Source organism: Tursiops truncatus, chromosome 9 (assembly GCF_011762595.2).
Source record: "Tursiops truncatus isolate mTurTru1 chromosome 9, mTurTru1.mat.Y, whole genome shotgun sequence".
Lineage (NCBI taxonomy): Eukaryota > Metazoa > Chordata > Mammalia > Artiodactyla > Delphinidae > Tursiops > Tursiops truncatus.
In genome coordinates this window covers 84,886,349-84,913,379 of record NC_047042.1, presented here as the reverse complement: position 1 = coordinate 84,913,379, position 27,031 = coordinate 84,886,349, and the positions used below count along the sequence as shown (strand labels likewise).

General features: G+C 54.1%; 1 protein-coding gene across 4 annotated transcripts in view; it reads left to right on the top strand.

Annotated features, from left to right (window-relative positions):
- PLXNA4 (plexin A4) overlaps window positions 1–27,031 on the top strand; it is a 453,460-nt gene that overhangs the window by 404,251 nt on the left and 22,178 nt on the right. For all 4 annotated transcript variants that reach the window (XR_012334078.1, XM_073809948.1, XM_073809949.1 and 1 more), the window contains exons 19-25: window positions 450–596; window positions 1,289–1,523; window positions 4,297–4,439; window positions 12,087–12,355; window positions 14,135–14,201; window positions 15,082–15,228; window positions 20,137–20,296. Coding sequence is in view for 3 of the 4 variants with exons in the window: in XM_073809948.1 (XP_073666049.1) it covers window positions 450–596; window positions 1,289–1,523; window positions 4,297–4,439; window positions 12,087–12,355; window positions 14,135–14,201; window positions 15,082–15,228; window positions 20,137–20,296 (1,168 nt within the window). In the remaining variant the exon portion in view is untranslated. The remainder of the gene's footprint in view (window positions 1–449; window positions 597–1,288; window positions 1,524–4,296; window positions 4,440–12,086; window positions 12,356–14,134; window positions 14,202–15,081; window positions 15,229–20,136; window positions 20,297–27,031) is intronic.

Sequence of the window (27,031 nt, the reverse complement as noted above, 5' to 3'; positions counted from 1 at the left end):
TCAGGGCAGCTGGATCCACCCTGGCCATCTGACTCCCAGCTTTGGCCCCTGAGTCCAGGACTTGGGAGGTCAAAGGCTCCTACTGCTTCCTCCCATGCAGCCCTTTGCAAACCACCTTATAGGGCTTCTTTGGAGCATGGATAGAAAATTAATTTTAACTCATGTGACAATTTGAAGCAACTGGTAGTGACTGATTACAGCTCTGTGTTGAGAAGGATTCTGAAGCTGCCTTTGGGACAAGCTGAAAAGAGTGCCTTGATTACTGATTTCCCACTGAGGAAGGGGGAATAGTAGTATAGGTGTTGTGAATTTTTTGGACTTATTAGGGAAGGTGGCCTCTCCACCAGCTCCCCAGAGGGATGGGACCTCCAGGTGGGAGGACATGTCAGCCAGCCAGTAGCTGTGCTCCTGACTCTGGGGTGGGAACTTGGGCTTTCCTGTCCATGCAGGGCAAGAACCTGATCCCGCCCGTGGCTGGGGGCAATGTAAAGCTGAACTACACCGTGCTGGTCGGGGAGAAGCCGTGCACCGTCACAGTGTCGGATGTGCAGCTGCTCTGCGAGTCCCCCAACCTCATAGGCCGGCACAAAGTGATGGTGAGGCTGGCGGGACTCCACCCTGGATGGGCAGGCACTCAGGATGCGGTGGGGTGAGCGGTCCAGCTCCATCCTGAGCCACCAGGGCTTTCTGGGAGGGGATTCTGGCCTTCTGGAACTTTCCTCCTGGCTCTCCCACACTCCCAGTTCCTTCTCCTCGTCCCACTTCAGACGTTTTTCTTCCGTATTGTCATTCTTTCCATACTGGCTGGTGCTACAGTAAGGGCAATGCGAAACAGCATTCAGTGATGTGCTGTGTCACCTGTTAGAGGCAAGAGACCCTTCCAGGAGAGGACCATCGTTGACCCGGGCAGGACATAATATCACGTCCTGTGCCTTTGTCATCTGTCCTCACAATGGGATGAGTCTTCGGGGATCCGGACTTTGATGGCACGTAGGCTTTTTTAGATCCCAGTTGAGTGCTGTTTCCTCATGAAGACAACCGAGTTCACTCCCTAATAATATAATGTGTGGCTTTCCCAGTTGTGGGGGTGGCCTGCGCTGAGCTGTTCACCCCCGCTCCCTCCACCCCAGGTGCCCTCCTGTCTGCTTTTACAGCCAGCAATGACTCTCCTCCCTGGAGCCATTTCCCTCACGCAACCCTGGTCACCAGCTCACGGGTGGCTTGGGACCCTTGCCTAGGATGTTCTGTGCCCACACCCAGCTCCGTCTCCCCCCGCGTGTCCCCCCAGGCCCGAGTCGGTGGCATGGAGTACTCCCCGGGGATGGTGTACATTGCCCCGGATAGCCCGCTCAGCCTGCCCGCCATCGTTAGCATCGCCGTGGCCGGCGGCCTCCTTATCATCTTCATCGTGGCCGTTCTCATCGCCTACAAACGCAAGTCCCGCGAGAGCGACCTCACGCTGAAGCGGTTGCAGATGCAGATGGACAACCTGGAGTCCCGCGTGGCCCTGGAGTGCAAGGAAGGTCCGGAGTGGCAGGGGGCCGGGCACGCGTGCGTGCGCGTGTGTGCGAGTGCGTGTGCGTGCGTGCGTGCGAGCGCGTGCATCTCACACAGCCGCAGAGGTGGGCGGCGGGCGCCGCTGGGTCTGCGCCTGGGTCTCCCGCCTCCAGACTCTCTACCTCAAGTCAGGCCGGGATCATTTCAGACCCCACTAGAGCCGTGTCCAGCCCAGGATCCCGGCCGGGTGAGTTTTGCCCTCTCCTCTGGGGGGGACCCGGAGGCGCCCTGCCGTGACGCCCTCAAGCAATCTTCTTTCAGAAGGAAGGTGAGGCTGGAGGGCTGATCTGAGACTTAGAGGCAAGAGCGTTTTACAGCTTGTATTTTAAAAAATTACCAACACCACCATGAAGTGAAATCAGCCGCACTAAATCCAAGGAGGAAGTGTAGAAGTCAGACCCTTGTCACCCCCAGGAGACCGTTCGTGAGTCACCCTGGGAGAGTCTGAGCTGATTCTTTTGTAGATTTATACGCGGAGTAATCAGCCTGTACCTGGGGCTCTGGCATTCCCACCAGGGAGGCCGTGGCTCTCTAATGGGGAAGCGGGTCCCTTCCATCCTCTCTCCACATCCTCAGCTGTCAACACAGCATCCGCCTTGTGGGACTGTTAATTACTGCCTTTTATTATATTTACGCTGCTTAATTTTTTTCTCTGCAATGTACTCTTCCCTCTAATTAGGTGTAGTGATTAGAATCTCTTTTATGTGCCAGGCGTGAGGCCTTGAATGTCGGAGACGCTCAGTGACTTGAAGGAAAGCTGCAGACCTGTAAAAAGCTAGCTCCCTCCTTTTCCTCCCCGCCAGCTGAGCACCCCAACTGGGAGGCGGCGGCGGGGGCAGTGTGAAGCCAGGTTCCTCTTGGAACGTTCCGGAGAAGGAGGAATTAGCAGTCCCAAAGGGAGTCGTGACTCGGGGACACCGGGGGAGGGCCTTGGCTTCTAGCTCGGGAGAGGCTGTGTCACGTGGGTGGGAAGAGAGATGACAGAGCAAAGGGCACGTAGGATTAGCCTTGAAAGTGTTTTCCAGAGGTGCCCCGAGCTGGCTCTTGAACGCTGAAAGGGCAGCCTGGGTCCAGGGAAGGCGACTTCCCAAAGCCTTGACGGTGAGTCAGGCCGTCAGCCACATACAGACCCCGAAGAGGCCCAGCCTGGCCCCCGCCCAAGGCCCGACCTTTGGATATATAAACACACACACATGCGTGCACACATGCCCACAGACACTCACTGACGCCCACTCAGGCGGTCGCTCATGCCCATGCACGCATTCCCACAAACACACACACGTGTGTTTCTCACTCAGCCCACACGAGTTCTCATCAGGGATTTTGGTGACGGTACATGCCAGAAAGGCTCACTGACTCCCCTTTCACACGTATTGGTGTAGGTTCCACTCAGATGTGTTAGGGTTACTCTACCTTCCTAGTCACTTTTCTTGACAAGGTCCCCCCGCGTCAGTGTGAGCAGAGATGCAGAAAGAGAGCAGCACAGGAGGGGTCTGCAGCAGCCTCTCCAGGGGTCCCGGCGCCATCCCCGTTGCAAACCAGAACCACTGGTATCCTCAAGGCCCGGAGACCCAGGGTCCCCAGGCAGGAGGTCAGCACCGCAGGGTGTGGTGGGGTCCTGCCGGCAGCAGCTGGGCGGCCGCGTTGTGGTCACGTCGTCAGCAGAGACCACTGGGTGCAGGGCTGGCTTTTCGAGGGCCCTGGAGCTACACTGAGCTTGTGAATTCCTTCTGAGCCCACAAAGTAGTTTTTCCTTATTCTTGTCTATGTAAATAGAAAGAAGTATTGTTTAGTCGGTATCCACTGGCTGTTCTTTGCAGGCATGTATTAATCCATCTTGTGTGTGTGTGTGTGTGTGTGTGTGTGTGCTTGCATGCATGTGTGTACATGTGCATTTGCGTGTGCTAAGGGAAAAAATGGGAGAAGGAAGGGCTGAGCACATGACCTCTGACAACCTCCCAGGGTGGAGGGCTGTACCCAGGACAGAGAGTGATCACACGGCTGTGTAACAGTGGGTCCGTGTGTGGAACTTTCTCGGGGGCCGGGGGGTGGTCTTGCAGCTTCGTGACCATGCCGGAGGCCTGGGCTGTCTCCACAGACAGCGGTACCTATATGCAGATCATAATTCACCATTGAGTAGCATGACCTTGAGAAAGGAAGGACATAGGGACACCCTGCATATTTATCCAGAAGGGATATATCAGTGGGGCAAGAGCCTTCATCTGGCCCCATTTGGTGGTTTGGTGGCTCCGGTAAGCTGCGTGGCCAAGAACTGAGACTTCAGAAGAAATAGTTCTTAACTCCTATAAGGAAACCCACTGTAAAACACAGAATCTGAAACAGACTCGCCATCACTGGAACTGCCCCCTTCACTCTGTCCTTCGATATCACCCCTAACCCCCAGCATATTTTGCAAGCCAAAGCCCTCATCTTCAGAGGGGGAGGCCCTCCTGGCCCCAGCAGCAGCTCACATCTGCGGACAGCCTGCCCCCCATTCATGTTTTGGAAGGGATTTGGCCCAAGGCAAGTTTCCTTGTGCTGCATCTTTCTCCCATACCTACATCGTTCACCTCAGCTAGTTCACCTCAGCTACGTAAAACATCCCCCTCCTCCTCACTCCTGCGCTACTCGGGTCCACTGTGCGGGTCTCTGGGGGCCTGGGAAAGGGTTCTGAGTGTTCCGAGGCGGCGTAGCTCTTGAGCCCCATCCAGCAGCCTCACGGGCTTGTCTTTGTGCCAGCCTTTGCCGAGCTGCAGACGGACATCCACGAGTTGACCAGTGACCTGGACGGAGCTGGGATTCCCTTCCTGGACTACAGAACCTACACTATGCGAGTGTTGTTCCCGGGAATTGAAGACCACCCTGTCCTCCGGGACCTCGAGGTGAGAAGCAGTTCTGTGGCCAAGTCCTTTCCCATTGTGGTGTTAGTGCAGAGAGAGACGATGGTGACCAAGTCTAGCCACCTCATTCAGAGGAGGGTCAGCTGAGGCCAGGGAGGGGACAAGACTTGCCCAAGGGGTGGGGTACCAGCTTGCCCCGCCGTTGCTGCCAGCCCGTCCCTCGGGAGGAAAGGGAACTCAGAGCAGAGGTGGGAGTAGGGCTTTGGGTCTTAGGGGGTCATAAATCCCTTGAGAATTGGATGGAAGCTGAAGACCCTCTCCTCAGAAAAACTGTCCATAGACACAGAAACGGGAAATCTGACAAACGATGTAGGAAGTTCACGGACCCTTGTTTAAGAAACCACGATATAAGGGATTTCACCGCTTAGTTGGTGCTCAGTAAATAAATGTGGGAAAGATAACGGCTGCACTCAGGACAAAGGTGGGAATGTGAGTGGTAAGAACATCACTGCCTTTGTACCAGCAGGGACCTCATCTTGTGAACATTTTATCCCACTTAGTGTCTAGCATAGTGTCTGGCTTAAGCATATATTCATATTATGCTTTGTTCTGAAATGGATTTGGAATGACTTATAAATACCAGAGAAATGCGAAAAATATAAATGAGGAAACCAGGGCACAATAATCATCATAAGGAATAATTACCCTGAGTTGACTGTTGACTAACATCCTGGGCCAGTTTTCAGTACTTTACACATGTGCATTGATTTAACCTCCCAAGAGCCTTCCGAAGCAGGTACACCCATTTCACAGGTGAAAAAACTAAGGCCACACAACTGGGAGGGAGTGGGGCAGGGATCCGAGTCCAGCAGGGAGACTCCAGAGTCTATATCCTAAGGACAAGCCTGTGCGCGTGGCTTCTGAGGGGCCGTGTCCGTGTCATGCCCTACGGCTCTGGAGACTTATTTGGATGGATCAAAAATCTTTGGCCAAAACACCACGGAAAATAAGACTGATTCCATATTTATATTGTTCGTAACATAGAAACAGACCTGTCACTCCGCAGTTGCACAGTGAAGCAGGTACTGACCCCCTGGGAATGTCTGCATGGGTTCTCCAAGGGGACGTAGAGCCTGTGTCCCTCTGCAGGAAATGCAGCAAGTCCCCAGGGCCCTTGGGGCCCCCCCACGCACATTTCTCCAACTTGATTGTGGAATGAAGAGTGTGTGTGTGCGTGCGTGTGTGTGTGACTTTTGTGTAGACTGTGCATACCTCATTTATCTTTGTAACTCTGGCTTCCAGCAGAGTGCTTGCACATAGTAGGCATGCAGGAAGTGTTGAATGATTTGAATAAATGAATGTCTGTGTGTCTGCCTGAATTAGGGCGGAAATGGCAGTCCTAGGAAGGCAAGTTGTGTTTGAACGTCCCCACACTCCTCAAAATAAGAATTCAACTAGGATGAGTATGTAAAGTTATTTTCTCTTTTTCATTAGCTCAAAATTCCAAGTAGATTTGCTTTAAGCATTTAACCTTTTTTTTTTAAACATCTTTATTGGAGTATAATTGCCTTACAATGTTGTGTTAGTTTCTGCTGTATAACGAAGTGAATCAGCTATACGTACACATATATCCCCATATCTCCTCCCTCTTGCATCTCCCTCCCACCCTCCCCATCCCACCCCTCTAGGTGGTCACAAAGCACCGAGCTGATCTCCCTGTGCTATGCAGCTGCTTCCCACTAGCTGTCTATTTTACATTTGGTAGTGTATATATGTCCATAAGCATTTAACTTTTAAATCAGATTTTCTGAGACCATTTCCAAGCTGGCATCCCTGTAGGGCAGCCCGAATACTTTGGAGCGGGCTGGGAGACAGCCTTCTCCCACACAAGGTGTTTTCTTGATGGACACACACACACTCCACACTGCTTTCCCAACCAGTCCTATGGCCCATGTTGTAAATCATGCCACGTCCTATCGTATGGTCTTGTTTCTCATTTGATCCCGTTTAGCTTATGGCTTTCCCACCTGCCCTTGCATCTCCGTAGATGTTTAGATTCTCAGGCCTGACTTGGCACTGATGTAGCACACACCCAAGGGCAGTGCACTCGCAAGGGCTGCCCAGGGCAGTGGAGGGGAGCTCCAGGGCTCATCCCCCACAGGATGCTGTGGGAGGGTGCAGGTTGAACACGGCACCGCTCCAGACGGCACCGACCATATGCGGCCCTTCCTGGACGCGTGCAGTGCACGACCTGCCTCACTGTCTCTAGCAGCCCTCTTTGCCCGAGACCAGCATCCTAATGACTCCCTCTCGTTACCTTTCCGCACTGTGCCAGGCCCCTTGCTGAGAGCTGGTGGCATCCCCACCCAGCGGCACTTCCCCGGGCCTTTCCTCCAGGGCTAGTTTTCTGAGAGAAACTGCTACCCAACTCCTAGGCTTAATCCTCAGCAAGGTGCCCAGCCCAGGAGCCCGCCCAGCAAGCTGGGCTCACAAGACAGAAGCCCTGGGCGCCCTCAGAGCGCTGCTGGGAGCCAGCTCCCTCCTCCACTGTGTGCTGCCCTGGCCCCGCCTGCCTTGTTCCCAGGCATCTGAGGCGCCCCTCACCGGAGGCTTCTGGGGCTGCAGAGTGAAATGCAGCAGACTCCTACCCCTGCCCAGAAAGCTTCAGAGCCCTTGTTCGGTACGGTCCAGAGACCCACAGTGTCTTCACTTCACTGGGACACCGCCCACCCTGCAGGCTGGACACACAGTCACCAGGGCACGTGCAGATCTGCACCACCAGGAGTCCCTGACTCCCCTGCCCCGCCCATCGGTCAGGGGCTGTGGGATGAGCTCAGCCCTTGGAGGGCTGCCCAAGAAGGCCTCTGAGAATCGGGGCTACTGGGTTCTGATGATTACCTGACCAGCCTGTATGGCTCCCCAGATGCTCCCTGGGTGGACACCTCACCTCTGCCCGAGACTGTTCCCATGGGCCCCGTTACAAGTCACAGCACGTCCTACCGTGGCCTGATTCCTCATCTGGCACGTTAGAATTTCCCCTCAAACCTGAGGCTTCTCTCTTGTCCTTGCCTTTATCACAAGGGGAGACTTTCTCGTCGCATCCTTCTGCTCAGGATGGAGTTAACAGTCAGCTTCACCGATTTCCCTGAGTTGGAGACCACGAGACGGTTAATCGTCAGGCATGGGCTCTGAATCAAGCAGGTCACACAGATTTTTTTAAGTTCTGGTAAAATATACATAACATAAAATTTACCATTTCAGCTGTTTTTAAGTGTACAGTTCAGTGGCCTTCAGTTCACTCACATTACTGTCCGTCACTACAGTCTATCTCCAGAACTTTTTCATCTTCCCCAGCTGAAACTCTGTACCCATTGAACAGTAGCTCCCCACAGTAACTCCCCACTCCCCCTCCCCTGCAGCCCCTGGCAACCACCATTCTACTTTCTGTGTCTATGAACTCGGCTAATCTGGGTACCTCATATAGGTGGAATCATACAGTATTTGGACCTTTGTGACTGGTTTATTTCACTTAGTAAAATGTTTTCAAGGTTCATCCTTGTTGTACCACGTGACAGAATTTCTTTCCTTTTAAGACTGAATAATAGCCCATTGTGTGTAGAGACCACATTTTATTTATCCGTTCATCTGTCTGTGGATACTTGGGCCGCTTCCACCTTTTGGCTAGTGTGATAATGCAGCTATGAACATGGGCGTACAAATATCTGTTTGAGCTCCTGCTTCCATCTTTTGGGGCATATACCTAGAATATAAGACTTTTTCATTTCCATTGAACTCATTAATTAATTTCTTACAGACAGAAATCAACTTTTACTGTTCCACATTAGCCTGGGGCTATGTGAGATCCAGCCTCCTTTGTAAGATCCAGAGATCTTGTGTGGAGGGTTCTTTTCTTATGTGTTTCCAGCCTCTCCCTGCCACTGGAGTAGTTTCTCTCTATTGGTTTTCCGGGTTTGGAAACATTCCTAGGGAAGCCATTGACTAATCTGAAGCAGGGTTTGCACCTTTTCAGGCACTGGGATGGGCATGGTAGGTGGGTGTGAAGAAGATGGGGTCCTCTGGCTCTAGGCTGTCCTGGAGGTTAGGCTACCAGGCCTCTCTTCTGTGACCGTCTGGTGCAGTCCGGGCATTTGGGTAAGGGGTTGCCCAGGCACTGATCACACACCGGTCCTTCAAAGACAGAGAGCACACAGTAACCACACACCTCATTTTCCACCTATATCATTGCCTCCTAAACTCTAACCTATTGGGTTACAATGAAAATTTACTATCCAGTTTTATACTCTCAGACTTCAACTAAATTATCGGACCGTCTGGTGAATAAAGAAAGTCTTGTTTCAGGGTGCCGTCTGCTTAGGCAGTAGGGGTGCAAGTTACACAGGGGAACTGTTCTAGATACTCTCTACCAAGGCACTTCCCTCCATCCCCTCTTCCTGAAAGGGGGAGAAAATGCCTACTCTCCACACCCAGCCACTGTGCCAATGCATTGGGCACCTTGGAAACTCTGGGGCAAGAGGGATCAGTGGAAACAGCCAATGGAGGAGAGGCAGCTAATAAAACTTCTGCTGTTGAAGCGCGCTCTGTGTGTGCCGAGCACTTTACATACATCATCTTACTTAATGTTCTTGAAACATTATGACATAGGCACTCATATTCTCATTTTATAGATGAGACAGTAGAGCCCGGAGGTGACAGGGCTTTCCTCCATGTATGAGTCTGTTAGTCTCTCTGATTCCAAACCCCATGCTGCTACAGGGATGCTCTTTCCCTGCAGATAGCTTCGCTAAACCTTCCTTCCCAGGGCCCTGAGCCTTGCTGCCCAGAAGGAGCGTGCAGCCAGGCCAGGGAGTCCAGAGCACATCCTCCTCCACTCCAGGCGCCACAAGCCAAGCCTGCACTTGGCTCCCCTGCCCTCGACGGACGGCCACCTGAGCTCCAGGAGGCCCTGCACGGGGCACTGCAGGGGGGACTCAGAGCTGGCCTTCAGTCACCTCCCAGGCCCAGGGGTAGGCCAGACAGGCCAAGGATGCGCAGGATGGACGGGCGCTCAGGAGCCAGGCAAGCTGGGGTTTGGCAGTCCTGCTGGCTGGCCTTGGGAAGCCATGGTAGCTTCCCTGAGAGGCTGTTAAAAGAGGGTCACGAGAAGGCTTCATCGGACCAACGTGTACAGTGTGCCAAGACTGTCCTTTGCCCATGGCGGGAGCCCAGGAAGTGGCATTGTCTCTTATTATCGGGACAAATTAGAGAAATGTCTTCTGAGAGGTCTGAAGGAGACGGGAGGTAAAACGGGTACGCCTACGTGGGAGGGGCTGTCTCGGAGTCAGGCGCTGGGCAGTAGGAGACAGACGTCTGGGCAGATTGAGGCCCCACGCAGTGGCACAGTGAGGTGACCATGTCTCCCTGCTCTTCCCTCAAGAGCCGCCGTGGAGTGGGGGACTAGGGGGGCCAGGCAGGAGGCAAGCCAAGGCTGGAGACCTTGGGGAACCAGAGGGTCGCCAGGAGGGGCTGTGCTGAGCCTGGCGGAGCCGCCGGTGGCCTGGCCGGTACCACCCTGGCTCTGGTGAGCTCTGCTCTCTCCTGAGAACTGCCTGGAGAGGTACCAGCCTTCCGTGTACCAGCACAGCTGTGTACCAGCACAGCGGCAAAGGAAATGCAAACGGACCTGTTTTGGAAACATGCATGTTCCTGACCTGTGGGAGCTGCTGGTTCAATGCGAGTGTCTCTCTGAAGAGTTCAGGGGTCCCCCCACTGAAGGGGCCTTGAGACTGTTGGCCTCCCCAGTTTAAAATCTTCAGAGTGAAGCCGGTTGAAATTGCTGCCCTTCCGTAACTGGACTGTGATGGTGCTGAGGCTTTTCACGCATCTCGTTCCATGCTCTCAGGGGTCCCAAGAGGGGGCAGGACACGGTGCCAGCTGCCCAGGTCGTGGCCCGGTCTGACGCTTCTCTGTCTCGGGATCTGGGGAAGTTCCTTATCCTCGTGGGACCCTGGGGTAATAATGGCACCTACCTCGTAGGCTGTTGGGTGGGTTACATGGGTCAGTATTTCTGAAGCGTGTGGAACTGTGCTCGGCATAGAGTAAGGTCTGTATACATATTAACTGCAGTACCTTCATGTTGTTGATAAAGGAACTGAGTCTCCTAAGGGTCCTGCAGCTCATAAATGACTGTGATGAAGTTAATGCAAGCTCAGCGGACTCTGAAACTGTGTTCTTTACTGCTCCATACGGGACACTCCTTCCCAAGGACCTGGTGCATGTACTCTCCCTGCCCCTGCCAGGGGGGACACATCCCTCAAGATGAGGCTTCGATGGTACCTCCTTTGGATGCCCCACCTCCCCCAGCATGCCACCTCCCACCAGATGCCCTGCTCCGTGTTCTCAGAGGGCCTTCCCTCCAGGGCAGAGGCCGTGCTTCATTTTTTAAGTGAACTTTTTGTTTTAATGGAAGTATACAGACAGAGCAATACACAAATTATCAGAACACAGCTCAGCGCATTTTCCCCGAGTGAACACAGCCATTAAGCCAGCTCACAGATCGAGAAGCAGAACATTACCAGCCTCCAAAAGTCCCCCTGTGCCCCTTTCCAGTCACAGCCGCCCCCAGAAAACCCTTTTTTTCCCATTGATGAATGTTAATTGTTTTTCTTAAATCTGGATTTAAATGGTATTGTCCAGTATGCTCTCTTTTGAGCGTGGCTTTTTTCTTTCAATATGTTTGCAAGATTCATCCCTGTTATTGTGAGTAGCAGTGGGTCCTTCATCCCTGTTGCTGTGCAGCATTTCATTGGGTGAATGCACCGCAGTTCCTGGAACCCTCCTATTGTTGCTGGACCTCTGGTTGTTTCCCATTTGGGGCATGACGCATGGTGCCGCTGTACCTATTCTCGTGCATCTCAGAGACGCATCCTCCGTGCACAGCTCAGTCGCTGGCTCATGTTGCTGAGTGGATGGTACACCCTTGTACCCTTGCACGGACCTCCCAGTGAACAGAAGATGCAGGCAGGAAGATAAAACCTTCTTCCCTCCCTTTCCCTGCATGGAGCAGGGTCTCAAAAGGAATCCCTAGGAAAACATCAGATGCTAGAGTTAGGGAGTGCCTGAGAGGCTCTTGGGCTTAAGCTTTCCCTTTTTTAGGTGAATGAACTTGGGCCCCCAGAGAAGTAAAGGGACTTGTCCAAGCTTATGTGGCGTGGGGATGTCAGAGTCCACGTGGAACCCAGAAGTCCTGACTCTGAGCCCACTGGTCTGTCAACAGGACCCCCAGGGCCAGAGACAGGTCAGCATTAGGTTAGCCAGAGGCCCAGGTTTGGTGATCCCCCAGCAAGGGTGTCACTCACAGCATCCCCAACCTCCTGGAGTCCCTCCTGGGACTGTGATGGTGGTCTCCAGTGGCGTGGGGTCCCCTTGTCAACGCCATGCTAATGATGACGTTTTCTCTGTCTCTAGAGACAGTGACCTGCCTCGTGGGCTGTGATGGAGGTTAGGTAGACACCACATGTGGCGCCTGGCTCTAGATAAGGACTTGGTGGCATCAGCCAGGTGGCCTGTCGTGGGTGAATGGGAGGATGGGAGGGTCAGCAGTGTGCACGGCCCACCCGGTGGGGTGTCCATGCGGCCTCGCCCCTCTCGGGCGGCAATTAAGACTCCCGCACCCCTGGGTCTCCCCTGCAGGTCCCGGGCTACCGGCAGGAGCGCGTGGAGAAAGGCCTGAAGCTCTTCGCTCAGCTCATCAACAACAAGGCGTTCCTGCTGTCCTTCATTCGCACGCTGGAGTCTCAGCGCAGCTTCTCCATGCGTGACCGTGGCAACGTGGCCTCGCTCATCATGACGGTGCTGCAGAGCAAGCTGGAGTATGCCACTGACGTGCTGAAGCAGCTGCTGGCTGACCTCATAGACAAGAACCTGGAGAGCAAGAACCATCCCAAGCTGCTGCTCAGGAGGTAGGGGTGCGGCCCCGGGGTGTCCGACCCAGCCCAGCGCACCGGCCTGGCCCTCCTGCCCTCAGGGAGACCAGGGCAGGGCTCCCCGGAGCAGCCAAGCCCCCCCAAGGTCAGGTACTGACCTGGCCAGAGGCCAGGGTGCACCCCACGCCCTCTTAGAAGAACCTGTCCATCATGTTGGTGCCTCTGACTCAACCACGGCCCATCTGCTCACCCCGTGGTTTTTCTTCTGCCCCTAAATCCACTTTCCATTCTCCTCCCTCTGCTCTAACCCTCCCCTGATTTGACCCTCTCTATCAGAGGTTTTCTCTTGGGCACTCTTCAGAGGTCATCTTTCCATCCCCTCACCTTATCTAAGTCAGAGCCTGAATCAGGACAGACACCTCAGGGCCTCTCTGGGAACCCACCTCACCATCTCAAGTTGGGAAACTTTAGCCCCTGCAGCTCTCACTGCTGTCTGGTAACAGGAGAAGCAGCATCACCCGGGAGGTTGTTGGAAAGGCAGAATCTCAGGTGCCACCCCACACCTACTAGATCAGAATCAGCATTTTAGCGAGAAACCTAGGGGATCTGAATGTGTAGTGAAGTTTGAAAAGCACTGGTCCAGTCTGTGTTTGAATTAAAGGTCTTTCGCGGCAACTTGCCTGATGCAACACAGCAAGTATTTCCTGGCACCTGCTCTGGGCTCTGCCCGGGTCCAGGGTCCACCTCTCAACACCGTGGGATGCCTCATCCTCGACACTGTTGAAATCTGCATGGTCACGTGTGCAGAAATAACCATATACCGTGGCTTTGCCTTCTACGAAATCGAGACCCTCTGCCTCTGTCTACGCTGCCATTCAAATTGTTCATGTACTTGAAGGCCATTGCAACCAAAAGTGTCCTTTGGTTTGTAATGCTGCTGTGGTGTTTGCACTTCCAAAGTAAAAGAATAAGTGGGTTTGCGTAGCAGCATGAAAGATGCAAATTAGACTCAAGAATGAACTCCCTGTCATTGCAAATAAAACACTAGAAAGGTTCCCAGGAGAAGTTCCAAAGTGCATGGAAGCCTTTTAAACAGGACAATTTGGGCGTCTCTTGGAATGAGCTGGGTATCCAGCTCCATGTTACCACCTACTCTGGGAGTCTTTAGCTTAGGCGATGGGCTCAGTCTAGTCTATCTGGCCTTTCTCCATGACCCTCTTCCCCTGCCACCTTCTTTTCTATCCCTTGCCAAATGAGTATCTCCCAGATTTTCTTTTCTTTTCTTTTCTTTTCTTTTCTTACCCCAAGGAACACACCTATCCTATAAAGTTCTCTAAGGCTATCACCAGTGTGGTAGCTATGAGCCACACGTGACTATTTAACTCTAAGTTAATTTAAAGTAAATAAACAGTTTAGCTCCTCAGATGCACTCGCCGCATTTCAGGTGCTCAGTAGGTATCTGTGGCTGGCGGCTACCATGCTGGACAACACAAAGTGCTACTGGGCTATTTCATCCACCCCGAAAGTGCTCTCGGACAATTGGACGGGGCTGCCCTAACGCGTTCTCACAGAAACTCACCCGGGAGCCTGCGCACAGAAGGTCATCTCCCCGCTTGGCAGGCAAAGCTTGTCTTATCATTATGGTGTGTCTAGGAGTCCAAGGAACTCAGGTATCCCTCAGGGTCTTAAGATTTGGCCTGAAAGCCTTAAGCAGCAAGAGCCGTGCAGATCCCCCTGCCCTCCCAGCCCCTGAGGTCTGACCAGCTGCCTCTGTCTTTGTCTTGCCCTGCTGGGTCCCTCTGTGACTGGTGCCAGGACTGAGTCGGTGGCTGAGAAGATGTTGACCAATTGGTTTACTTTCCTGCTCTACAAGTTCCTCAAGGTATGATTGGATTCTGGGGGATCTCTGGGCCTACCTCAGTTTCCCCACCAGCCTGGGAATGAACCAGCATCCCCCCTATTTCCTCCACGGCCCACAAGTCCACAGATGCTGGGGCCTAGCTCCTAGAACCCCGCCAAGAAATGTAGTTTCCCTTATCATGGAGGGGACAGGCTCCTGACCATCTCAGGAGACAGAGACCCACGGTCAGGCCTGGCTTGAGAGGCACGGTCCCCACAGGCCGCTCTCTCACAGGTCAGGGGAGATGAGCTTCTGAGAAGACCCTGCATTCCCTTTTTTCCCTCTTGCTCTCCTCCTGCCCCTCCGGCCCGAGACTTATTGAGGCTGACGAGGGTCCTGGGCAGGTCCAGGAGCACGTGTGGCGGTAGATAAGCCGAGGACGTGCCTGGGAGGTGGAAGAGCTGCTCGGCCTCCAATTACTAACTTGTTTTCTAAGGAGTTCACGCCACCGAGGACTGACCTCTGTCCCTCTCTCTTTTTTTTTTATATATATATCTTTATTGGAGTATAATTGCTTTACAATGGTGTGTTAGTTTCTGCTGTATAACAGAGTGAATCAGCTATATGTATACATGTATCCCCATATCCCCTCCCTCTTGCGTCTCCCTCCCTCCCTCCCTCCCTCCCTCTCCCACCCCTCCAGGACCTCTGTCTCTTGATGGGGCTGCCGAGAAAGCAGGGTGGAGTGAGGGCGGGGAGAGGGGCAGAGAGGGGGCCGGGGAGATGAAAAGAGAGCTCAAGAATGGCAGTGGGAGGGAGCAGGAGAAGAGAACTATAACTGAGGAGTGGAAAGCAGCCCTTTGGAGAGGCAGAGGCTGGGGGAGGCCGGGCTCCGCACAGCATGACTCTCCTCCGTGTCCAGGAGTGCGCCGGCGAGCCCCTCTTCTCCCTGTTCTGCGCCATCAAGCAGCAGATGGAGAAGGGGCCCATTGACGCCATCACGGGCGAGGCCCGCTACTCTCTGAGCGAGGACAAGCTCATCCGCCAGCAGATCGACTACAAGACCCTGGTAAGCCAGCCTCCCAGCTCCTCCCCGTGGCTCTGGTGGCTGGGTTCTGGCCCTGCGCAGCCCCGGCCCAGCCGAAGGGATGGTGGAAATGCTGACGACCATCCTCTCTAACGCCACTGCTCTCAGCCACCTCTCTGGGTGCCCACTGCACGGGGCCAGCCTGGTGTTCCACCTGTGCTAGTCACTCCATCTGAGCCGGTCACCCCGGCTTCCTTGTCCTAACATGCCAGGGCACCTGGATTTGAGGACCGGTGGCTCAGACACACCTGAGCAACAGCAGGAGACCAGTGTGCTTTCAGGCCGGCGCACTGGACTGTGGGGCAGTCACCCCTTGCCGGCAGCTGGCTGACTGATCCCAGGGAATGAACTCCTTCTCAGCGGTTCTCCCGGTGGAGAACCCACACTTCACAGACCAGTTCCAAGCAGGTAGCATGTAGAGCACGAAAGAGGGGAAGCCAGAAATGGTTGCTCGTGGTTCTGAAGGTCGCACCTACATGACCCGAGCTGTAGGATGGGAGGCCAGGCTGGCCTAGCGGTTTAAGGTGTTTGTCCAGGGAACAGGGGGATCCCCTCAGTCAAGGTTCCACTCCCTTTCCTGCCAGAAACAGGCGTCCTAGGAGGCAGCAAAGCTCAGCATTTAGGCGCGCGGGGTTTGGAGTGGGGCAGAGCTGGACTGGAGCTATGACTCCTCCTGACCAGCTGGGGGATTCGGGGCTTAATCTCTCCAAGTTTGGGTTTTGTTTTTTAATCTGGAAAAAAAAAAACAGGGATAATATTAAAAGAGGGATGACAGCATGTAGCCCCCGAAGGTGTCCAGAAGATGGAGTGGGATCTGGTGTACAAAGCTGTGAGCCCAAGGTCAGCCCACTGCTGCCTCACGGGGGCTCTGCTTCCTCTTTCCCGCCATGACTGTCCGCTGGTGCCCACTGTCTCTCCAGGCGGGAGAGCTCACTCTTGGGCTTTTCTTGGAGAGAGTTGTGACCTCCCACCAGATCTTTTCCAGGAAAGAGAAGAGGAGGTAGAAGAAAGGAGTGAGAAAACAAGATAAAAGATAAATGTGGAGGGTGGTACGTGGGTGGAGCCCAAGAATGGAGGTGGAAGAGACAGCAATGGTGTTAAAGAGGACAGAGAATAGACGGGATTTAAAATGCAGTCATTGGGAAGTGAGACACATGACAGGCCAAGGCATGGCAGAGCCCGGCAGGGGCCGCGAGCCGAGGATGAATCCCAGACCCCGAGGCCAGCTGGGGAGACATCCCTGCCACTCTGAATAAAGCCAGTCCTGCTGGCTGGGCGTGATGCGACCGTGATGCACCTGTCCCACTCCATCCTCGGAGGGCCCTGGGAATCCCACCAGGCATCTCAGCAGATTTGCCGGGATTGGCTCAGTTGACGAGGCTTTGAGGCAGCAGGGTGAGTGAGGACCCTGCTTCTTTGCAGTCGTGGTCTGCTCCAGAGGAGAGAGTTAGAGGCTCTGATTAAAATGGGAAAGGAAGGACTTCCCTGGTGGCGCAGTGGTTGAGAGTCTGCCTGCAGATGCAGGGGACACGGGTTCGTGCCCCAGTTCGGGAAGATCCCACGCGCCGTGAAGCGGCTGGGCCCGTGAGCCATGGCCGCTGAGCCTGCGCGTCCGCAGCCTGTGCTCCGCAATGGGAGAGGCCACAGCAGTGAGAGGCCCGCGTACTGCAAATAAATAAATAAATGGGACAGGAAAAAAAAAAACCTTCCAAAAATAGAGACCAGGATAGATTTCTTAATGAGCTAGAACTACTGTTGAAATGTCTGCTGCCTGGTCTCTCCCTCTCTTTCCCATTTCATCAGCGGCTCCCCAGTATTGAATCCAACACGGTTGTAATAACACTCTGTCCCCAAATTGCAGCATCCTTTATTCCAGAGGCCAAACTACTGTTAGCACACCTGGCCTGGTTGCAGATGACTTCAAGAGAATGTGAGGAAATTGGAGTGGGTCAGGGACGCGCATCCATTTGAGGTGGAAAGAGTTGGGGAAGAGGCACCGTGAGGAAAGGGGAAGGAAATTACAGTTGTCTTGCTTGGAGAAGAAATGGCTGTGGGGAGGTTTCATAGCCATCCTCAGGCCTGTGAAAGGAACCCCCCGACGTGGAAGGGGGAGCAGCCCGGTGGTGGTGAGGAGGGGCCAGGAAGAAAGTGTGTTAGCAGCAGACAGGGCTGACCCGAGACTCCAAGATGAAGGGGTCAGAAAAATTCAGCACTGGTTGGAGGAGCCCAGGGTACTTTGGGCCAACTGACGGTAACCTTGTGCTGGGCGGAAAGGGTAACCACAAAGAGTGAGACAGGTGCTGAGAGGCTCAGCCAGTATCACTTGACAGTCAGATGCACCACGTACGCATAGAGTGATTAATTAGATTGAATTTGGACTAGCATGGCCGTGGGGCCTGCTGCTGGGCGTGCCCAAGGGCATAAACTGGGAGCTGCTAGAGTGCTAGGTGTTCCCCTGTGATCCTGCCTGAATGCAGAGTCTCAGACCCCATCCTCGACCTCCTGAGTCAGAATGTGCGTTTTCACAAAACCCCTTTAGTGATTCTATTCACAGGAAAGTTGGAGAAGCACTGACCTAGCAGAACAAACCCCAGGCAGTTGCTCTGAAAAAGCCAAGAGACCTGGGCGTGGGGCTGGGGCTTGGCCAGCGGCCAGGGAACCCCGTCCCCCCGTGGGGCCACTGCTGCTTCTCCGGATGCCCTGAAGCAGCCACAGAGTTGTTCTCATGGGCCCACCACGAACCCCAGGGGCAAGCAGAAATGTCAGGGGGGCATGCTCAGGTGGCAGCCCCCGCTTCATGGTCTCACGGCCCAGAAAAAGCTGTGATGCTGCCTGAGGGAGGCCAGGCTCCACCACCACCACCACTGGCCCAGAGCTCAGGACCCCAGGGCAGCAGCAAGTACTAGGCTGTGCTTGGCCACGGAGGCGGGCTGGGAGGGGTCCCGGAAGGCTCTTAGGAGGCAGGGAATGGCCGGGAGAGGGCACACAGGAGGAGCACGTGGTCCAGAGTTCCTTCCAGCATTGTTTTCGGTTTAAAACATTTTGAGGGTGACAGTTCGGTTTTATAGATTTAGGAGGTTCTCTTCTTAATGGAATGAGCATGTTCCCATGGGAGCTCACAGCAGTCTGGTCGCTAATGAAAGGCAGGCGTCCAGGGGCCAGGGTTCTGACTGCCGCCACGTGGACCAGAAACGGGTGGGGATGGGCAGAAGGCTGTCATCTGGATCTGCAGACCAGATGTACGGCGGGGAAATGGTTGGCGGGGGAGGCGGTACAGTGAAGGTTCTGAGAAGGGAGCGCACAGAGGGCGCAGGCAGCAGGGTCAGACGGGCTGCAGAACCCGGCTCGGCGCGGCCATCTGGCAGCACCTGGGACCCACAGCGCCCACCCGGATCCACTCTGGTCCACCCAAAGACCCCACGATCTCACCACGGAGAGAGAGCCCACGCTGAGGACGGCAAGAGAAGCAAAACTGTTAGAAATGGCCCAGAACTTTTTTTTTTTAATAAATTTATTTACTTATTTATTTTTGGCTGTGTTGGGTCCTCGCCACTGCACGTGGGCTTTCTTTTCAGTCGTGGCGAGCGGGGGCTGCTCTTTGTTGCGGTGCGCAGGCTTCTCATTGTGGTGGCTTCTCTTGTTGCGGAGCACGGGCTTCAGTAGTTGTGGCACAGGGGCTCAGTAGCTGTGGCTCAAGGGCTCTAGAGCGCAGGCTCAGTAGTTGTGGTGCACGGGCTTAGCTGCTCTGCAGCATGTGGGATCTTCCCGGACCAGGGCTGGAACCCGTGTCCCCTGCATCGGCAGGCGGACTTTTAACCACTGCGCCACCAGGTAAACCCTGGTCCAGAACTTTTTAAAGGAAAAAATATAGTTTGGTGCATTAGGCAGAGTCTTAACTTATCTGACTAATTCCAAAAAGAGAAATGGAGGTCCTGAGCCAGGGTGGCCTCTTCCCCTAATACCAGGTTTCAGGTTTGGAGCCAGGAAGGGCTGTCAGGTGGCCTGAACTTGCAGTTTTTTAAAGGGCACCTTTTTTTTTTTTTTTTGTGGTACGCGGGCCTCTCACTGTTGTGGCCTCTCCCGTTGTGGAGCACAGGCTGCGGACACGTAGGCTCAGCGGCCATGGCTCACGGGCCCAGCCGCTCCGCGGCATGTGGGATCTTCCCGGACCGGGGCACGAACCCGTGTCCCCTGCATCAGCAGGCGGACTCTCAACCACTGCGCCACCAGGAAAGCCCTAAAGGGCACCTTTTTATTTTTAAAGAACACGCTAAGCTTCTTACAGATTCTCCAACCTCTGATCAGCCCAGAACCCTCACAAAAATCGAAGCACATGAAATCTTTGGAGAAAGGAGCCAGATTCCCATTAGTGTGGGTGTGTGTATGGGACAGAGTAATGAGAAAGACAGACAGACACACAGGGATGGGGGCTGGGGGTTTCAGAGGTGGGCGAGGGTCTGGGTGTGCTGCTGAGATGCTGCCTAGTGAGTGTGTGTGTGTGTGTGTGTGTGTGTGTGCGTGCGTGCGTGTGAGAGAGAGAGAGAGGGGTGGCAGGGGGACATGCAGTAGTGTCCATTCTCTGACACGTTGCCCCTCATTGCCCCCTCCTGCTTGGACATTTTTCCCTGTGATAAATCAGGATTTTAATGGAGTCTCTCGTGAAGAGTGAAATATGGAGCTCCTACTCCTGCAGTGATGCTGAAGCTGTACCGCTTTCCTGCTGCTTGTGGGGACGGGAAGGGTAGAGGGCTTGGCTGGGGTCGCCCCGCCCCTGTCCAGTCCAACCTGCCGAGGCGGAGCCAGTCAGGATAGGACTGCGGGATGCGGCTGGCGTTCCCAGGGCTCTCCATGCTGCCCTCCCCACTCACCGCCTCTCCCCACCGCCCGCAGGTCCTGAGTTGTGTCAACCCAGACAATGCCAACAGCCCTGAGGTCCCAGTGAAGATCCTCAACTGCGACACCATTACTCAGGTCAAGGAGAAGATTCTGGACGCCATCTTCAAGAATGTGCCCTGCTCCCACCGGCCCAAGGCTGCAGACATGGACCTGGGTGAGTAGGGCCGCCCACCCAGGAGGCTGTGCTGTGACTGCTTGGAAGCCCCTCTTACCGACCAGTGGAGCCAGGGTGCAGGGAGCAGGCGTGCACGGCCCCCAGGAGCCCAGGAGGTGCACCTTCATGGCCACTTAGTGAGCAGTAAGCAGAGGGGGGACCACAGTCTGCTAGTGATCTGACTGCCTCTGGGATCTTTTGAGTAGCCGAGGGGTGGGAGTGGAGGTGTCACATCGGCAGTGAAGAGGATTTAGTCTGAATCTGTGTGGCCCAAGGTCTTGCCACTACCTGCGTCGTGCCCCCAGGCCCTTCCCGTCGCCTCTGTTCTGTGCCTCTAATTTTTGCTGACTACCGAAGGCAAGAGGGATCTGGGTCAGTGATGGAGGATGGAGAGAAAGGATAGAGAAAAATGAGCTATGACAGCCTACTGGGGAGTAGGATGACATTTTATTTGAATGTTCCACGAATAGATCGCATAGCCTATATAAACAAGGGATGCCACTTAGGGCCAGCTGTCCTTGGATCCCGTTATGGCTTGCCCGAGTGTTTAATAAGATATCGTCCTGGGGAAATCCTAGTGGGGAGCCCCAAGCACCAGAGAGGCCGGGGCTGAGGAGAGGCAGTGTGGCATTGTGGATCAGCATCAAACATGCCTGGGTTTGAGTCCTGGTTCCACCAAGTCCTAGCTGTGTGGCCTTGGTCTAGTTACTTAGCCTTTCTGTGCCTTAGTTTCCTTGCCTATAAAATGGAGATTAATAATAGTGCCTGCCTCACTGTAAGAATGAAAGGAGATGATGCAGTAAAAGCCTCTGATGCACTGTCTGGCCCATAGTACGTACTCAGTATTGGCTGCTGCTGTTACTGATTATGAAGATAATAGTGGTAAGGAAACGGTATGTGTCTGTTTGTTGGTCCTGGGCCTGGAGGAAAAGGTGTTTTTGTGTGTATGTGGTTGGGTCTGGAGATTGGTGGAAACATAGAGGTGGGAGGACCTCCAGAGGCCCCTAATCCATCCATCTGGCCTCTCTAAGCTGGCTTCAGCTAAGCCATCCAAGACAGATGGGCGTCTGTGCTATTTTCTAAACTCCACAGGGAATTTGATCCCCTCCCAGTGCCTCGCCCCACCTGCCCCCAAATTCTGATGCCTAAAGACTCAGGATCAGGAATTTCTGCTCACTCACCTCAATTCTTACTGCTTCCCTTCCCCCATCTCCTCCTGGCTGGCTGTTGGCGGGATGTGTTTGGCCCTGTGCCTGGAGCTCCATGGCCCCAGGGAGAGAGACGGGCTGAGCATGTGCTCCCGTTCACTTTGGAGGTGTCTCTGTATATGTTGTTTCTAGGACCAAGAGGAAGCAGCTGTGAGAGTCTGCAGTATGGGGGGGGGGGTGGTGTTGGGCGAGGCTGTCCATGTGTGTCCCGGGCACTGGTCCCTAGAGTTGGAGTGGGCATTTGTGTCTGTATGCGGGTGATTCTGCTGCCGTGAACGTCCCACAGACTGATGGAGCCAAGGGCTCACTTACAGAACCAGTGCAAGAGAAAACAGTTCCTGGGAAGGAAGACCCCTGTGTTTCCAACCCCCAAACGATTAAGTGGGCTACTCCATAATGGGTCTCCCAGGGAGAGTTGAATTCACTAGGGTAACCAGGTAGCACTCACCATGCCTTTTGTTCATCTGTGGGAGCCATGGCAGGGTCCACCCTCGGCTTTTCAAAGTCATTATCTGCAAAATGGGTGGGTGGGAGGAGAGCCCTGGCCTAGCGGGGCCAAGAGGAGGAGCTGTTATAAGAACCTGTATCTTTATGCCGAAGGTGTTTGGAGAGCTCACGGTTGCGGGTGCATGTAGAATTGTGCGCTTCTGGTGCTTGGGAATGGGGTGACCTCCCATGGGGGAGAGAGACCACGTCATGGCTGGTGGATGCTGCTCAAGACCAGCCCTCCCCACCTGGAAGCCACACACCCAGAGCTTGGGAGAGGAAGGGGCTGCTTTTTAACTTCAGAACATTTGCTGGGTTCTAGCCCAGCAGAGCATCATTAATGAAAGGATGTGATGTATCTGGAGTGAAGGCAGCAGTGTCCAGAGCAGTCACGGCCACTTCCTGCTGTCCACTTCCTGCTGTCCACTTCCTACCGTCCACTTCCTGCTGTCCACTTCCTGCCACCCACCTCCTGCTGTCCACTTCCTGCCATCCACTTCCTGCCACCCACCTCCTGCCATCCACTTCCTGCTGTCCACTTCCTGCCGTCCACCTCCTGCCATCCACTTCCTGCTGTCCACTTCCTGCCATCCACTTCCTGCTGTCCACTTCCTGCCACCCATCTCCTGCTGTCCACTTCCTGCCATCCACTTCCTGCCGCCCACCTCCTGCTGTCCACCTCCTGCCATCCACTTCCTGCTGTCCACCATGAGTGAAGGAAGCCTGAGGGCTGAGCAGCAACCAGGACCCGCCTGAGAGCTGCTACTCTCTTAAGCTAGAGGCTGCTCAGGCCAGGGGCTGGGCCTCCAGTGACACAGTGCTCGCCAGGTCCCAAGAGGACAAAGGACCTACCTTTCCCATCATAGGAGCTGCTGGGGAGGATGGAGGGGCCACCCCGGAGGCACGAGGCCTCACAGCAGGGAGGGTAAAGGGGAGAAGCCAAAGAAAGGAGGCAGTTTGAGTCTCAGGGCCCCATCCTTCTGGGGGAAGGGGAGTCATACTGAACTTCTCACAAAGGCCTCCCATGATGGGTGCTCTTCTGAGGAATTTCCTTCTTTTCTATTAAGTCCAGGGTCTGGAGCTGCTCCCACAACTCTGGTCTTCTTTCTACCAAAGCCAGATAACAAAGAAAATGGGGCCTCCTCCGAGACCCAAATGCTTCTTCCGCAAGGTTTGATTTGACTCAGTTGCATGGCCCCCAAGGAGAGAGAGAGGCAAGGCGAGTTTTTCCCATCATGTAGGTGAAAGTGCTTTGAAAGCAGTTTACAAATATAAGGTGTGATTATAATCAAAAATTAATCTATGCCAAAGGGACACATAGCACATAGGCACGGAGAAGACTCTGAGCCACATGCGTTGACAGAGGCAAGACAGCCAAGCATCCCCCCTCCACCTCACTTCCCCCCCATGCCTCCTCCTCCTGTAGCTGAGGGCATTGGGCAAAGACTGCCTTCCCCCTCCTGATGCCCAGCCCCTGGAAAGGCGAGGACATCTGTCCCAGGCCAGCTCAGAAAGAAGCAAAGGCATTTTAAGCTGCCTCTGTAATTGCCCCAAGTAAATCCAGCCCCAACCCCTCCCCCTGCCTTTCATCATCAGTGGTGCCTGGCCTGGCCTAGCCCCTCATTCCTGACACTTCTATTCATTGCTCCTCTGACTGAAGCTTTCCCACGCCACCCCCTCTACCCCTTCACCTGCTTTTCCGGGCATTAAAGAGCCAAGATGGGGAGCTGTATTAGCCAGGGTTCTCCAGAGAAACAGAACCAATAGGATATGTTTACACAGAGAAAGATTTATTTGAAGGAATTGGCTCATGCAGTTATGGAGGACTTAATAATAGACTAGGAGGAGTCTGTTTGGGCTACCGTAGCAGAATACCATAGACTGGCTGGCTTAGAAACAACAGAAATTTATTTCTCACAGCTCTGGAGGCTGAGAAGTCCAAGATCAAGGTGTCGGCAGACTCAGTGTCTGGCGAGAGCCCACTTTCTGGTTCATAGATGGCCGTCTTCTTGCTGGGACCATACATGGCAGAAAGAGGGCAAGGGAGCTCTCTGGGGTCCTTTTTATAAGGGCACTAATCCCATTCATGAGGGCTCCACCCTCATGATCTGATCACCTTCCAAAGGTCCCCACCTCCAAATGCCATCACATTGGGGGTTAGGATTCAACATGTGAATTTTGGGGGTGACACAAACATTCAGTGTCTAGCGTGGAGGCTAGCATGTCCAAAATCTACAGGGTAGGCCAGCAGGCTGGAGACCCAGGGAAGAGCCACGTTGCAGTTCAAGTCCAAAGGCAGCTGCTGCAGAATTCCCTCTTGCTCAGGGGAGGTCAATCTTTTGTTCTACCCAGGCCTTCACCTAATTAGATGAGGTCCACCTACATTATGGAGGGCAGTTCGCTTTACTCAAAGCCCATCCATTTAAATATTAATGTCATCCAAAAATACCCTCATGGAAACATCCAGAATAATTTTTGACCACCTATCTGGGCACTGTGGCCCAGACAAGTTCACACATAAAACTAACCATTGTAAGAGCCAAAGTGAAGGACACAGAACTTGCCTTTCTTTCAGTCTGTTGGAATCTAGGGAAGGAAAGATACCCCAGGCAGGAGTTAGGGACTGCGCTGGGGCAGGTGGGCCTTGGGAGTTTTCAAAGCCCAGTGCGAGGGGCTCCCTGCTCTGCTATATGTGAGGCTGTCCTCACCAAGCTGATGCCCCTTTCCACGCACAGGTATCGGGTAAGCTGATGCCCCTTTCCACGCACAGGTATCGGGTATAGGTACCCCCTTACACCACCAAACGCTTCGACCAACATATCATAAGAGCCTGCCCTGGGGCAAGCTCTGTGCCAGGCACAGAGGGACCAACGTGACTAGGAGTTCCTCATTGCTTCGCACAGTAGCAGGAGGCTGGACACTTGTCTTTCTGAGCCAAGGGACTCTTTGTTTCCTCCCTTCACTCCCCAGAGGAAATAACTGATGTCATTCTGTTCTACTGCACAGAAGACTCTGCAGCTCAGAGAGGCACAGAGCCTGGGCCCTGGTCACACAGCAGGGAGGTGGAGAGAACATCCATTCCCTTTCCACGCAGGCTCCTCCACAGGCCGTGACCTCCAGAGATTCCTCTGGTTTAAAGCAAATGCCCCATCAATAGCCCCGGAACTACGCCACCCCTTCTGTCTGAAAGGGTATATTTTTTGAAATAAGTAATTCCTGTATGCAATAAAAAGATACACTATCTTCTGAGTGAAATATAAGGAGTTCACAGCAGCTGTCGCCCCAGTTTGCATTTTCCACTGCACCTGATGGGAAGGACAGATAAAGATAATGGGATTTTTTTTCTTTTTTATTTCACCTCCCTCTCTCCCTGGAAGGTGGAAGTGTAACAAATTGGATTGTGAGTGTGTCTGTCCTTTGTGCTTGGAGCCTGGAGCAGGGCACGGGGCTGCGGGCAGAGCTTCCGAGGGAGGTCAGAGCCAGCAGTTTTCCCTAGATGCCTTGCATATGAATACCTGGGTCACCTTTCCTACCTAGGTCACCTTTCTTCCTTCCCACCGCCCACCCCCTGCCTCTTGAACTCTTCTTTGACACAGCACACCACCCTGGAGCGCCACCAGAGCCGCCTCCACATGATTCCATATTCAAGAACATCCACTAAGCTCTAGCTTACCTCTCTTAAATCGAGTAGCAGAGCACAGTCTGCTTTTCCCTTTAGCTCTCCGGACTTCCCTGAATAGCGACAACTAGCCGGTGCACGGCTCTTCACAGTTTACAACGACCCAAGGCTTTGAAAGCAGACAGCACCGTTCAATTTAGGAATTTCTTCTTTTAAGCACCACGTTTCCTACTTCGATTATTTTGTATTTTAGAACTTGCTCTCACCACAAAATTATACCTTTTTTATTTTTATTTTTTTAAAGTTTATTAATTAATTTATTTTTTCTGTGTTGGGTCTTTGTTTCTGTGCAAGGGCTTTCTCTAGTTGTGGCAAGCGGTGGCCACTCTTCATCGCAGTGCGCAGGCCTCTCACTATCGCGGCCTCTCGTTACGGAGCACAGGCTCCAGACGCGCAGGCTCAGTAATTGTGGCTCACGGGCCTAGTTGCTCCGCGGCATGTGGGCTCCTCCCAGACCAGGGATCGAACCTGTGTCCCCTGCATTAGCAGGCAGATTCTCAACCACTGCGCCACCAGGGAAGCCCTATACCTTTTTAAAATAAACCATATTTAGGTGGTCCCCCCTCGCATTCCTGAGTCAGTTTCCCGACTGTTTGCAGTGACACTGATTCTGTCCCAGCTCTTTTCTGATGCCGCTCCCGCACTTGGGAGCGGCAGGTTGCCGAGGGTGTCTGGGATGTCTGTCTCCTTGGGGCTCACCTGCCGACAGGTGTGCGGCGGTAGAGTCGTGTCTCCTCCTCCAGCCTTCTGCTCGGGACCCTGGTTTGGGAGGTCAAGAGGACCCTGTGCAGGCTGGTGAGACTCTGCTCAGCGCCCCACAGGGAGGAATGGTGGCCTGGGGTGGGAGGGCAGACAGCTGGCTCTGAAATTGGTTCCTTGTGGATCAGTGGGGTTGACTCGGCCAGTTCTAACCAGCCTGGTGGGCGCCTCCTTCCCCCCTCATCCCTCCAGGTCAGTCCCTCCTAAAGCTTCCTTTGATGGGTTTGAGGAGAGATGGGCTAGACTGGGGGCAGGGCGGGCAGAGGTTTGTTGCTGCAGAGCCTTAAGTGTCCTCAGCCTGGGGTGAGATGCTATACTTGTGCGTGTGTGCGTGTGTGTGTACGCACATGTGTGTGCCCGTGCACCCACCTGCATATGCACACGCCACAAGGGTCAGAGCTGGTGAGGCGCCGTGCTCCCCAGGGAGCTCAGAGTACGCACTTGAGGGGAGGCAGCTACCCGCCAGCATCCCAGTGTGGCCACAGCCCAGGTCCCAGTCTGGCCATCACGGCCCTTCCTCCACGCTCCCGACACTGGGTGGCTCACGCTCGTCGTTGGCACCGCGCTACAGAGCTCCGAGTTGTGGTGACCTCCGGGTCTGTC